This window comes from Mus caroli, chromosome 19 (assembly GCF_900094665.2).
Source record: "Mus caroli chromosome 19, CAROLI_EIJ_v1.1, whole genome shotgun sequence".
NCBI lineage: Eukaryota > Metazoa > Chordata > Mammalia > Rodentia > Muridae > Mus > Mus caroli.
Window position 1 is genome coordinate 3607601 of NC_034588.1, and position 13571 is coordinate 3621171.

Consider the following 13571-nt stretch of genomic DNA (forward strand, 5'->3'; position numbering starts at 1 on the left):
AAAAAAAAAAAAAAAAAAAAAAAAAAAAAAAAAAATTAAAGATGCCTAAAAGTCACATAATTATAATGCTGTATGGTCCAGGAGGGGTTATGGTTCTCTGCACAACCAGTGAAGTCTCGTGGAGATTTGATTCCCTGGCCCCTCAACTCATGGCCTTGGACATTCCTGGAAAGTACTCAACAGGTAAGCCCCATCCCCAGCCTGTGGAAGTCACTTTTCAACCAGGACAAACCTCTAGCTTCAGGTATTTGAGCTGAGCCTAAGGCAGGAGGATCATTTGAGGTGAGGACTTTCAGGCCAGGTTGGGCAGCACAGAGAAGGCTACTCTGAACCAGGAGAGCTTTAAGAGCAGAGGTACGTGCAGTATCACTGCTGCTCAGGGCTCACTACCTTCGCCAAAGGTGAATGGCAGCTGCCCAGTCTGGCAACCCATGTTATGGGCCAGCGTTTGATTATCCCGATGCCAAACAGGTCAAGGTGAGAAGGAACAGAACTCAGACGAGTGACAGGAGGGAGGACAGGGCACAGCCTCTGTTTATTGAGTGGTAGGCACAGGAGAGGTAGCCGGCTCCAGTGTGGAAGCAGAGGTGGCAGGTCATGCCAGGGCACTGTGGGCATCTGGTATCCTGGGGCCTTGTTTCCATTTTAGGGGGATGGCACAAGCTCACTACAATAGGAGCAGCAAGGAGCTGGCCAGAGGAGAGAAGCAGCCACAGTCTCCTGGCATCCTGGGCAAGAAGCAGCAGACGTACTTGGCACAGGGGCCAGGGATCAGGGGAGCTGGGGCCTGGGTATTCTAAAGGGAGTAAAAGCAGATCACGTCTGTGGTGTAGAATAGAGGCTGTGGTGGTGACTACCAGGTCCTGGCACCTGGGAGAAGAGCAGAGGAGTGGTCCTCGTCTGGCCGGCCCCTCCCCAGCCTGGCTCACGTCCGATGGCACCATACCAACTGCCAGAGCCCAGGCTGCCGGACATGCTGCGGGCAGAGAAGCAAGGTGAGTCCCAGGCAGTGCCCAGGGCCACATTCTTGAGATGGGAGAGGCCGAGAAACAGAGAGCCCTAGGTCAAAGGGCAAACTGCTTTTGTGGGCAGGGGTGGGCACTGGGAACTCAGAGGGGTTTCACTCAGAACAGATTGGTTCCCATTGCCTCGTGGAGGCAGGCTGGATCTCGAGGCACTTCAGGCAGGGTGGAGGCGCCTACCTGGTGCTCTCACTCCGGCTATGCTCCCAGGAACAGCCCTCATCCTCACAATGGCCAGCCCGGTCAAAGAAGTAGGATCGGGAGCCAAAAACCTGCCCATTGAGGATTCGGCTGGTGCTCTGTAAGGTATGGGGAAAGAAGTCGGTACTATGGATATTTTCTTCTGCTGCTGTAACTGTCCCAGGACCCCAGACCAGAATTCCCCGGGTCCAGCCCTCTACACTGGACCAAGAGGTGGTTGGGGGGGGGGTCCCTACCAGATCCTGTGGGGGCCGGTGTACCCGGAAGAAGCCCACCAGCAATGTGGTGGGCAGCAATTCCCAGACGAAGAGGATGAGACCAAACACCAGGTAGCCTTTGTTCCCCAGGTCATTCACCAGGTCTGCCTGGGGAAAAGCAGGGGCTGAGGGCATTCTGCCACCACAGAGGCTGCTGGCAGGGCCCTGGCCAGCTGGAGGCTAGATACTATAGTTACCAAAGAAGGGACAAACAGGACCAATGCCTACCTGGTCAGATACGTTGTACCAGTCGTAATCGAAGGCATCTAGCCGGCTCCGAGGGGCCAAGGCCAGAGCTGCCAGGTTGTAACAGGCCCGGCTGGCATAGAGCAGGACCATGGCACCCCCTATAGCAGCTGCCTGACACACGCTGGTCCCCTGGCAAAAATGACAATAGAGGATCTTCATGGAGAGGAGGGCTCCTATCTTCCTTTACATCCTAAAGAACTCTGTCCAAGGAGCCCCAAGGGTACTACCTCAAGGTTGGTAGCCCTACCTTGGCCTCTAAGTAGATGCTGGTGGAAGGGGCTCGACGGGCCACGAGGCAGAGGCAGGCGGCAAGCGAGAGGGCACAGATGACGAAGAGAGAGTCGCTTACCAGGACACGTACCAGCAGAAGGACCCAGGGCTGTGCCTGGCGCTGGCGAGACAGCACTGCACACAGTACATTCACCAGCAAAAAGAGCAGTGAAGCACCCACGAAGGCCCCTCGGACAGCCAGCCTGCAGCCCACAGCAAAGTCAGTCCCAGAGCACGGATCCCCTCGGCCCTCACCAGCAACCCTGACTCCTCAGGAGACCCCAGGGTCAGTTAGAACTCAGATGGCCACATCTAAACTCTGCTCATCTAGTTCTGCAGATGGGGAAACTGAGCGGGTGAGTAAGAGCTACAGCATCATAGGAGCACCGGGCCAAACATCTGTTCCTGAGTGGGCCTCATTCCAGCTGTGTGACCTTGAGCATGGTGCTTTGTCTAACTGGGCCTCAGTTATCCTCTCAAATGAGGATAGGAATAGCACCTCAGGTGAGATGTGCCAAGATGCTTGTGAAATATCTTTATAAACTAGAAGGCACTGTGTAAGGACAGGGGTGTTGCAGCCAAGGTCACTAAAAGTGCAGCAAGACTTCATGCATTCCATGGGTTGGAGCCTCCATCTTTCTCCACCACAGGTGATGTTGATGGTGTCTCTCCCCTGACACTATCATAGATGTCTGTATCAGACGCTTCAGGTTTCTCAAGGTCTCTCACAAATACTTCTGAGGTTCCTCTTGTCTCAACCCTGCTAGGTGGGCTTCCTCCCTGCCACTGACCCATTGACATCTCCAGTACTTACAAGCCTCGGCTCATCTCTGGCCGACGCTTCGCCTTGGCCTTGAACACCACCTGGGAGCAGAGATACCCCATCACTCCTTTGGACCCTTGGGATTGCCCTCCTACTCCCACCACACCGGTTCCCGTGGTTACCTGCGCAAAGTAGAGGTTCATAAGCGTCAGTGTGAAGAACTGCAGGCAGACAGGGCAGCAATAGAGAAGCCAAAAAGGCAAGGGCCCCAGGCGGTTGGCCCTGGGAGTATCTCGGAAGTAGAAGGAGAAGAGTGTGGTACGCAAGGCTGCCCAGAGCAGACAGAGCGCCAGGAATACTGTCTGATAGCTGAGGCGCTTGTGCCCATACAGAAGCACCAGCCAGAGCTGGGCATAGACAGAGAAGAAGAGCAGAGCGTATAGGGCAGTGTAGGCAGCGGTCAGCCCCAGGGTCACTGTAGGCGGCAGTGCAGGTACCAGCCCAGCTGCAGGCACCAGACCAGACAGGTTACTCTCCATGTCAAGGAGGGAGGCCTGAAACCCGGAGACAGAGATAGAGGGCTGGCCAGAAGCCAGGGAAATAAATACGGAGGGGTGGGTCCTGCAATAAGTGGTGAGACCTGGGAACTCTGGAAAAAAGAAGTTGAGGTTGTCAGGCCTTTCCTCCTCAGCAGAGTCGGGCGTGGGGGTGGGGGTGGGGGTGGGCACGGGTAACCTGGGCCCTGGGCCCTATACCCGTTACTCTGGAGTGTATAAAGTAGTCTTTCCTACCCAGGGCAAAGGAAATGGGGGTTGGGGGTGCCCTCCCTGGGCCAGCCCGAGCCAAGATGCGAGGATGCAGTGGCACAGAGGCCTTGGTTGCTCGTGTCCGGCTGGCAGGAGGGGGAGAGCCGGCCGATGCCCGTCAGCTTAGGACAGCGGCCGCTGCGGGGGCGCCCAACGCCCCGCTCTCCCCCTCCCCAAGCTTGGTTCCTCTTTCCCCTCCAATAATCCGGATTGGGAGGCTTCTTCCTCTGTCCTCAAGATTCCAGACGTGTTCCCCCACCGCGTCCACCCTCAGCCCCGGTGAATAAGAGGAAGTCGATGTCAGGTTCTCAGGCCGCTGCGGGGTAAGCGGGATCCGGTCGCCGGGACACCGGGCTCCAGCTCCCCGGCTCCCTCTGCTCCGCCCCACTCCTGCGCCTGCGCGGGCGTCCGTTCGCTACGTAAACTGCGTAGCGACCGGCAGGGACTCCGAAGCCATGCGCCGCGCCCGGCGTGCATCTCTTCGAGAATCGGCGCAAGGTGCGCTGCGGGCGGGTGTCCCGGGTTACGGATGGCGGCGGGCGGGCGGCCGAGAGTAGAGCAGGCCGCACACAGCAAGCACCTGGGCTACCAGTGCCATGGACCGCCAGCTCTTAATGTTTGAGGACTACCATTTCCCACGCTTAGATTCCCAAACCCACATCGCGTTCGGCGTGCCCATATGGGGGCGGCAACGACTTCCCCGCACAGGGTCACTGAAGGAAACTTCCGCCCACAACCAAGATGGTACCCGGACCCCGCCCCCTAGCTTCTGTCTGCAGGCCCCGCGCTCCGGCCTGGGGCAGCGTACGCACACCTATCTTGGCAGCAGAGCCCCTTGGAGCCCCACGGCTCGCCTTCCTGGGCGCCCCTGTCCTTTCTTCCGCACCCGGGCGGCCATCCTGCCGGAAAGGAGCTCCCGAAATGGCGCGGGGGGTTGTCCCCAAGACGGGCAGTGCAAGGCCTCCACGATCGGGAAGAAGGAGCTGGTCTTCCCATCCCGGTCACTCGGTCCAGAGGGAGCAATAACCATCGCAACGACCATTGCATCCGACGGCCGAGCTTCAGTGAACGGCTCTATAAGTAATCACTAAGCTGTTTACAGAGTTTTCACCAGCTCCCCAGGGAGGTGTCATTAGCCCCATTTTACAGGAGGGAATTCGGGCCCAGAAGGGCTGGAGGACTTATCAGCCGAAGCAGGCCTCCAGGATCCAAATGGGAACCCCAAAGCAGCCCTCGCTGGCTCCTGCACACGCCCTAGGCTTGAGGAAGTCCGATCCCGGAATCCGGAGCCTGGGGAGCGACGCGGGAGGAAGGCGGTGGAGACCAGCAGGTCGGCGCAGGGGTGGGACCTGGCTTGGGGTGGCCCCGCCTCCGGGCCGACCCGGGATTTACTTCGAGAACTGATTGGGTCAGATCTGTGACAGTTCTCGTCGCCCAGGAAACTAGGGCCGGGCGCCCTTAGAACTGGAGGGAGGAGGCAGGCCCGGGTCAGGGGCCTCGAGATCGGGCTTGGGGTGAGACCTATTCCCGGTCCTAACGGGCAGGGGGAGCGCACTAGTGTCTGGACAGAACTCTGAAGAGAGATTTAATATTTCGGCGACAGCCAGGCAGACTGAGCAGACAAATGAGGGGTTGGGAAGATTTGGGGAGTTGAGCTACCTTGGTGAGAGAGGGAGACAGGAGTACCTCTCCTCTGCTTCTCATAAACACTGTTTGCCTAGCTGTGTAGTGAGTACTTCTTCCCTTGTCTCTACAGCCCAGAGTATGTTCCAGATCCCAGAGTTTGAGCCGAGTGAGCAGGAAGACGCTAGTGCTACAGATAGGGGCCTGGGCCCTAGCCTCACTGAGGACCAGCCAGGTCCCTACCTGGCCCCAGGTCTCCTGGGGAGCATCGTTCATCAGCAGGGACGGGCAGCCACCAACAGTCATCATGGAGGTAGGTTCCTCGCTACCATTATCTGCCTGTCCCATGCCCCCTGACTCTCAGTTGCCCCTTACATTGCTGTTGCAGCCATACTTCCTAAAGATTCTTGGGAAGCCCCAGATAGCTCCTTTCATCAGATTGCTTCTTCTACAAACCATCACTGGACTAATTCACAGAGATATATGGTATGCCCTTAATGATTAAGCTGATTCACTGAATGCTGAAAACAGACCCCCTTATTATGTCCCCAAGATCAGGGGGAGGTAAGCAGAGCCCCAAAGAAGTGACTTTTATTTATTTATTTATTTATTTATTTATTTATTGTATGTGAGTACACTGTAGCTGTCTTCAGAAAAGGGCACTGAATCCCATTACAGATGTTTGTGAGCCACCATGTGGTTGCTGGGAATTGAACTCAGTACCTCTGGAAGAGCAGTCAGTGCTCTTAACCACTGAGCCATCTCTCCAGCCCAAGAAGTGGCCAGTAGGTTGGTTCTTTCTTTCTTTCTTTCTTTCTTTCTTTCTTTAAAATGATTATTTTTTGGTTTTTCGAGACAAGGTTTCTCTGTGTAACTCTGGCTATCCTGGAACTCACTCCTACAGAAAAACCAAAAAATAAATAATAATAAAAACTAATAAAAAAAAGGAAGAAGAAAGCTGAAGGTTAAAAGAAGGGGTGGGGGAAGGGGACTGGAAAAATGGCTCAGTGCATTTACTACCAGGCTGGCCTTGAGCTCAGAAATCCTCATGTCTCTGCCTCCCAAGTGCTGGGATTAAAGGCATGCACCACTGCCGCCTGGCTCAGTAGGTTCTTTCTTACTCTATGGCTCACCTTCAGCCCGACTATTCTTGCCCAGATGGGTCAGGCAGGTGACCCTAAGTGACAAACTGAAGCTGGAAAGTGTGAGTGAGTGGCGAGATGGAAGAAGAGGCGCTGGAGATACTGGTTATACTCCCCACTTCCCATTGCTGACCCTGTACAGCCACAGAAATCTGAGCTCAACCAGGTTTGTCACTGGCTCCATAGAACTTAACTTATCCCTACCCCCTCATGTATCCCTGGACTGTCTCAAACTATACAGCTGAGACTAGCCTTGAACTCCTGATCCTCCAGCCTCTGCCTACCAAGTACTAGGATCACAGATCACCATGCCTGGCATTCCACTTTCTTTTTTAAATTATGTGTATATGTATGCCCGTGTAAAATGCACATGTGCAAGTACAGGCTTGGAGTCCAGAAGAGGGTGTTGGATCCCCTAAAGCTGGAGTTACAGGGGGCTGGTGAGATGGCTCAGTGGGTAAGAGCACCCAACTGCTCTTCCAAAGGTCTGGAGTTCAAATCCCAGCAACCACATGGTGACTCACAACCCCACTCAGCTGCAGCAGCTTGTTCAGGAAGGCAGGCGGCTGGTGCACATCCACAGGTGGGGCCTGGCTGGGGTCCCGCACTGCTTCGTCACAGTACTCCAGTCTGCAGAGTGAAGGGCCCGGCCTTGTCCAGACAACCCCAGGCTAGAATCCCCCTCTTTAGAGCTGTCCCAGCAACATGGGACTGAGGAACCTGGCTTCCGTCTTGTGGTTGAGGGGTGAGCTGGTCTAGCCCCCAAAAGAGGAGCTGCCTTGAGTATTACATCTACTCCAAGGGGGTACTTCAACAGGAAGGAGGTGACAATTGGCTGGCATCATGCTAGGACAAAGTGACAGGGTCTGGGATGAGAGACTGGAAGGAAAGGTGGGGATACTCATAGGAGGAAGGACAAGCCTGAGGCTTGAGTGGGGGAGGGACACTGACAGGCTTTGCAAGCAGCTTTAGGGAGCACAGTAGAAGCAGGGCCTGCTGCTGGTGGGAGCAGAGGTGCACCCCAGCTCCATGAAGGAGAGCTGCTGTGAATGAAGGCGACCAGGACAAACAGCCATGGGGAGGGAAGGTAGCTGAACGAGTGTCCTCTTTGCTTCCCCCCATCCCATGCTAGGCAGAGACAGACACTCCCTGGGCCAGTGTGTGGGGTGTGTGTGTGTGTGCGTGTGTGGCAGGTGGTGATGGGATTCATAAACATTTGATTTACTTTTCAGTGGTCTCAAATGCAGAACTGGGTATGGTAGTATATGCCTATAATCTTAGCACCAAGCACAGATGAGTTTGGGGATGGCTTAGACTACTTAGACCCTGTCTCAGCAAAGCAAAAGCAACACAAGTGAGATCTGCAAGTGTCAGACCTGCCAGGGCTATGGACCTTGTAGCCATCTCTGTGTGCACAGTCAGCTCACCCTACCTCTCCTGACTAACTGCACCAAGGTCCACTGGGCTGTGAGTGTCCCTAGGGCAGGGACTGCAGCACACAGGGACTGCACAGTAGGAAGAGAGTGGGGAGGTCATAAAATGGGAGAAGCAGCCAGTACTGGCCTCTGGGCCAGATTGCTGCAGCTGAGGAGGGCCTTTTAAGTGCAGATTGAGAGGTCAACTGCTTCTGCCTTAATTTCCTAAACTGTAAAATGGGAATAGAACTGGTCCTACTTCTCAGGGTTCTGGTAACTGCTTAGAAACTGACTGGCACCGAGGAGACATGATGGAGGCCCTAGGCCCGACCACCACCCTAGTTGTGGGTATCATTGTTGCTGTTGGGTTGGCTCATTCTCTGCAGACCTGGGGTTCCTTCAGTAGTAAGTGCAATTTATGCAGTGCCTTAAACATCCATTGCTCTTGCCTGGCAAACATGAGGTGTAGGTTAGATTCAGGATAGAGGCGACTAGAAGGAATACAGATAGACAATGGGGAGCCACTGAAAGTGGCATAGTTGGGTTTTAGAACAGGGATTTAGACATGGAGCAAATAATCCCTGTGCTTTTGTACAGCCCCTGAGCTAGGAATATTTTTGTTGTTATGTTTTGAGGTTTTAAGATCCAGGGCCTCCAGCTTACTAGGCAGGGACTCTCTCACTGAACCACATCTCCAGCCTTTGTCACATTTGGTGAGACAGAGTCTCACTGTGCTGCCCAGGATGACCTCAAATTCCTGGGCTTAAGCAACCATCTGGCCTCAGACACCCAACTAGCAAGTAGCTGGGACTACCAGTTTGTACCAACTTCAGGAAATAGTTCTGCTTTATTTTGAGACAGAGTTTCTCTGTGTAGCTCTGGCTTTTCAGGAACTAGCTCTGCTAGCCTCGAACTCTCGCCTCTTACCCCCAGGGGCTTGGACTAAGGGCATGCATGTGCTACCACGCCTAGCTGGGAACAGTTTTATCTATTGAAGTGGCAAAGTGACAAAATCCTGGGAACAAAGTATTTTATTATAACAGGTAAGAAACTGTGTGAAAATCACATTTCAGTGTTACTGAGTGAAGCAGTGGTGGGCACAAAGGTGTTTTCTGGGACATTTTGTCTCTGAATCCAGGTACCAGCAAGCTGCGCTGTTGTTATAGAGGCTCTGACAGAATGTTTGGCCAGAGCAGGGCCAGGTAAGGCCCCAGGCTAGACTCTAAAATGCCTTTCCTCAAGGCTATTGCACAGGTCTGGGCAGGCCATTGTGGAGAAGAGGCAGACAGAGTGGCTTGCCCTGCCTGCGGGCAGAGCCTCACTGTACTTGGAAGTGTCTGGGAAACACTGGTTTTGTTTTTATTACTCTCCTCCCTGGTCACCACAGTTTTTTGTTTTTTTTTTTTTTGTTTGTTTGTTTGTTTCTTTGTTTGTTTAACGAATTATTTTGTGTGTGTAAAGACACTTATGGAGATCAGAGGATACTTTTTAGGAGTTAATTTGGTTCTCTCCTGTTCTCTCGTTGGTCTTAGGAATTGAGGGCTTGGTGGCAGGCACCTTTCCATGCTCTGTCATCCCCTAGGCACTCCCACCGATTTTAGAGGAGTATGCTAGGATTCTTGCACTGTGGATTTGCTGGTTCAGCCACACCCACTTACCCAGAAGCCCTGTGGGTAAGGAGCTAAAGGTGCCTATCAACCAGTTTCTTCCTGTTTCCCCCACCCTGGAGGGACTGAGGCAGGCCTAGGCCTCACCTTTCCCACCCTCTTTGTCCTAGTAGTTCACAGAATCTCCAGGTTCTTTCCCGTAATTTTTAAAATTCTATTAAGGGGCTGGAGATGCAGCTCAGACTGTGGAATATCTGCCTAAGTGTGCGTGCAGCCTCAGCACCACATGAGCTGCCGTGGGGGAAGGAGCAGGAGGGCCAGAAGTTTAAATTTAAGATCAGCATTTCTGCCACCTGAGCCCCTTTCTCGTCAGCCAGCACAAACGCTCTGACACAGATGGATGGCATTCTGCCGCTGAGGTGCTTGGCGTTACTGTGTGTCTTTAGTTCAGTTCTCCATGGCACAGCATGGCTCTTGGCATGGCTGACATTAGTCAGGGCGGGAGAACATGACTCCTCCTAGTTGGACCACCAAGGTGGTTTGTGGTACTGCTGAAGGGGGCTGGGACATGAACAGAACACAGACCCCAGAGTCAGACTGGTGTGTACCAGTCTTTGTCACTGTTTGCCCTCGTTTGACTTCCTGTAAAAAGAGGAGCTGCATCCATAGGAGTTAAGAACTAAATGAACAGATCCAAAGGGATCGTCCAGCCTGGCCTGGTCAGCATTCTGACTGGTTGGTTGGTTTGTAAGGTGCTGGGACGGAACCTTGAGCATGTTAAGCAAGGATTTTTATTTCTTTTGTGTTTTGAGACTGTCTCTATGTAACTCTGGCCGTCCTGGAACTCACTTTGGACCAGGCTGGCCTTGAACTCAAGAGATCCAAAGGCCTCTGCCTCCAGAGTGCTTGGATTAAAGCCGTGTGCTACCATGCCCGGTGCTAAAGAAGGATTTTAACGTAGCTTAGGAAAGCAGATTTGTTCGGGAAGGGGTGCGGTTGCCACATGTCCAGGTGCTAGTGGGGGTTCTTCCTCCCTTTCCATGGATTCCAAGGCCCCACTCAGCTCATCTGGCTGTACTGAACGCTCCTCCACCGGCTGAGCAATCTCAACAGCCCTTGTTTTGCTTCTTCATGAAGGAGGAGAGGCTGAGCTCAAACCAAGGCCACCTGGAAGACATTCGCCTTGCCACCACCAGTTCAGCACACAAACGCCTTGATTCCAGGGCTCAGGTTCATTACTCGGTGCAGATGGGCTGCACCAACACAAGGCAGGCATGTTCCTTTCGGTGTCAAACTTCTATGTAAGATGGGAGAACTCCGCATCTGCCATACAGGAGCCAAGAAACCAATGGATGCTCAAAGGACAGGGTGGAGTGGTGACTATGAGACAGGCTGACCTTGTGCTACAGACAAAGACTGAGGTGACAAGGAACTGGGGAAATGGGCCCAAGATCACAAAAGGGAACCCACCCAGCTACTGAGTGGCCCTAGTGAAAGCACTCTGTAGGTGAGCAATGCTATTCTGTTCTGGCCAGATGTTTGCAGCAGACCTGGGCCAGGTCTTTCATAAGGGTTCCCTCCTATCTCTGCTTTTTGTCCCGTGTCTGCAGCTGGGATCCTACAGCTGAGCTGCAGAGTCTTGACAGCTGACCTTTGAGAGAGGGAAGCAAATTTATCAACCCCTGAACATGAGGGTGATTTTACCTCCTCCCAAGCCTGCAGATACCTGGGTGTGGGCAGCAGGCTGTGCTTAGCTCTGGACTCTGCCCCTAGGAGTGGTTCTGGGTCTTCACTGGTCTGGACAGAGGGGTACAGGTGGCAGAAGTCAGGATGGCACACAATACCCAGACCAGAGGAGATCACCCACAATGCTCTTGCTGCTCACAGGACACGTCTACACACCGATGCGACCTTCACACAGGTGAGGTGCGTTAGTATGTAGGCAAGGTGAGATTGTCCCTTCATGAAGAGAATGTAAAAGTGAAGGGTGGCTGGGCAAGGCAAGAGCTGCACAGCCTGACAAGCTCTGAGTTCCAGACCCAGGGACTTCTGGCCTCAGGCCTTTAACAACCATGTTAACCTGAGGAAACGTGACCTCTCTGACCACCTGTGTAGCTATTGTGTGCATGTGTCTTCGTAGGCCAGTGTCCCCGATCCCACACCACACATTTTTGTGTGAGGCAAAAGACAAGTTCTCCTGTAGTCTAGGCTGACCTTAAACCTCTCTCGACCTCACCAGTTCTGGGATTATAAATATAAACCGCTACGCCCAGCTCAAGCCACCATGCTGTGTCTGCTGAACCAGGTGGTGAGGATACTTTAGCACATACTCCAGTCTCAGAAAAATAAAACGGATGAGTGATAACAGTTCTTGACACTGTCTCCCAAGAAAGGCGCAATGGGACGCAGAGCATTGTTTTCCAAGACCCCTGCAAAGACACAGCAAGACACCTCTCTATGTAAGGGTTGCTATGAGACCATGTGATAGTTATAGCTTATGTCCGCATTTTATGAAAGGCACAGTGAACTCCTTTTTGTACACTAAAGACTTCATTACTAGCACTGTACTAGGATTTGTGGAAGTAACTGATTTCTCACAAAAGCCCTCTGAGTTCTCTGCATTCACAAAGGAGGGACTAAGGCTGTGGAACAGATAATAACAGGCCAGAGAGTCACACCTCTTCCACTCCCTGACCTCTGCAGGCGCTGGGGCTATGGAGACTCGGAGTCGCCACAGTTCGTACCCAGCGGGGACCGAGGAGGATGAAGGGATGGAGGAGGAGCTTAGCCCTTTTCGAGGACGCTCGCGTTCCGCTCCCCCCAATCTCTGGGCAGCGCAGCGCTACGGCCGTGAGCTCCGAAGGATGAGCGATGAGTTTGAGGGTTCCTTCAAGGTGAGCGCCAGCGTTAGGTGCGATGGGACCTGAACCCTCAGCCGCTACCCCTCCTTTGATCTAGGGCATGTCGGGATTTCTAGTTTCAGAGCCACCAATTTTCCCTTTCGTGTTGTAGAGCATGCTGGGACTTGCAGTTCTAATCTGTCCTCTCTCAGTGTCCAGTGATTTGCTGGGATTTCCTCCCTCTTCCTTCTTTGTCCAAGACCCCGTCCCCAGTCCCGGTTTATGCCTTCACCTGTAATCGAGAGCTCTTACAGCCGGACCGCTATGAGAACCGAAATCTGTAGTACAGACCAACTTCACGCCAAAGTTTCTGAACTGCCAGGTTCATAGAGTACGAGGCTTGCTGGCATCTGAGCCTCTCCCCAACTTCTTATGCTACTTTAAATTATTGAGTTCTGCCCCATCCTCTAAACACTAGATCTCTGGCTGTGCAGTTTCATTTAGGATCCCGGCACACGCATCATCCCGTGTCTCTGACCGCCCAGTGCAGAGCAAGCTGGTGGTGGGGACCTGATTCGGGATGCCAGAATGAGGCTCACTCTTTCCTCCTCCTTCCCTGAAGGGACTTCCTCGCCCAAAGAGCGCAGGCACTGCAGCACAGATGCGACAAAGCACCAGCTGGACGCGCATTATCCAGTCCTGGTGGGATCGAAACTTGGGCAAAGGAGGCTCCACCCCCTCCCAGTGATCTTCTGCTCCACATTCCCGGAACTCTACCCGCTCCCGTCGCCCGCCATATTGGGTGTGGGCGGAAGTCTTTCGAGGCCTTAGGAAAAAAAAGAGGATCGCTGTGTCCCTTTAACAGGGAGAAGAGCTGACGTACAGCTCGAGTCCCTTCCGGTGCGTGCAATAGTCACGGAGGGGTGGCTCCTGTTTGGAGTTTCAAAGTTTTCCACACACCCCACCCCCTAAGCCTCCGGAAGTGGCTGTTTTCCCTCTCCGGTTCTGGACTGCCCTCGGGCGCCTGTGCTAAGTTGGGGGTCTGGGTGCTGTCCTGTCATAACTGGGGACCTGAGGTCGCGAGAAACGTGCTTTATAATAAAGCCTGCGCATGTGCCGCCACGCCTCTATCCTTCGTTTGGAGTTCCGCAATCCGGATCTTTATCGCTGATAGTTTTAAGAGAGACTCCTTTTACCGGAGGAAGAACCAAGCTCTAAGGACTGAGAGGAAGAAGAGGCAACCCGCGGAGTCGGGCTGCTTGGCTTGGGTGGGGAAGAGGAGTGTGGCTAGACCCTTGGGACAGCCAGGCCCTTATCTCTAATATGGTAATTGGGAGCCGCAGCCCAGCTGGCCGCCTAGCTTTCTGCAAACCACG

General features: G+C 53.6%; 2 protein-coding genes across 6 annotated transcripts; one reads left to right on the top strand and one right to left on the bottom strand.

Moving 5' to 3' along the window:
* Positions 1-508: 508 nt before the first annotated feature.
* Gpr137 (G protein-coupled receptor 137) lies at positions 509-3966 on the bottom strand. Of its 2 annotated transcripts, XM_021151668.2 has the most exons (8): positions 3554-3966; positions 2945-3411; positions 2814-2863; positions 1977-2202; positions 1709-1858; positions 1460-1588; positions 1203-1321; positions 509-976 (listed from the first exon to the last, which is right to left on the bottom strand). In XM_021151668.2, exons 2-8 carry the CDS (start codon positions 3299-3301, stop codon positions 817-819), a joined length of 1191 nt encoding a protein of 396 aa, XP_021007327.1. In that variant the 5' UTR covers positions 3302-3411; positions 3554-3966; the 3' UTR covers positions 509-816. The 2 variants fall into 2 exon arrangements, with proteins under 2 accessions (XP_021007327.1, XP_021007326.1); XM_021151667.2 differs by having other exon boundaries at positions 2945-3966.
* Positions 3967-4078: 112 nt separating this feature from the next.
* Positions 4079-13317, top strand: Bad (BCL2 associated agonist of cell death). Of its 4 annotated transcripts, none has more exons than XM_021151669.2 (4): positions 4079-4648; positions 5325-5504; positions 12059-12249; positions 12818-13317. In XM_021151669.2, exons 1-4 carry the CDS (start codon positions 4165-4167, stop codon positions 12941-12943), a joined length of 981 nt encoding a protein of 326 aa, XP_021007328.1. In that variant the 5' UTR covers positions 4079-4164; the 3' UTR covers positions 12944-13317. The 4 variants fall into 4 exon arrangements, with proteins under 4 accessions (XP_021007328.1, XP_021007330.1, XP_021007331.1 ...); XM_021151671.1 differs by having other exon boundaries at positions 4318-4898; XM_021151672.2 differs by lacking the exon at positions 4079-4648 and adding an exon at positions 5005-5082.
* Positions 13318-13571: the final 254 nt, after the last annotated feature.

Coding starts and splice junctions, on each gene's coding strand:
- Bad (XM_021151669.2), top strand. CDS start 4,165: ATGGACCGCCAGCTCTTAATGTTTGAGGACTACCATTTCCCACGCTTA. Junction 4,649..5,324: donor TTCAGTGAACGGCTCTATAA/GTAATCACTAAG, acceptor TTGTCTCTACAG/CCCAGAGTATGTTCCAGATC. Junction 12,250..12,817: donor AGTTTGAGGGTTCCTTCAAG/GTGAGCGCCAGC, acceptor CCTTCCCTGAAG/GGACTTCCTCGCCCAAAGAG.
- Gpr137 (XM_021151668.2), bottom strand. CDS start 3,301: ATGGAGAGTAACCTGTCTGGTCTGGTGCCTGCAGCTGGGCTGGTACCT. Junction 1,859..1,976: donor GCATCTACTTAGAGGCCAAG/GTAGGGCTACCA, acceptor CATTTTTGCCAG/GGGACCAGCGTGTGTCAGGC. Junction 1,589..1,708: donor GGTACAACGTATCTGACCAG/GTAGGCATTGGT, acceptor GCTTTTCCCCAG/GCAGACCTGGTGAATGACCT.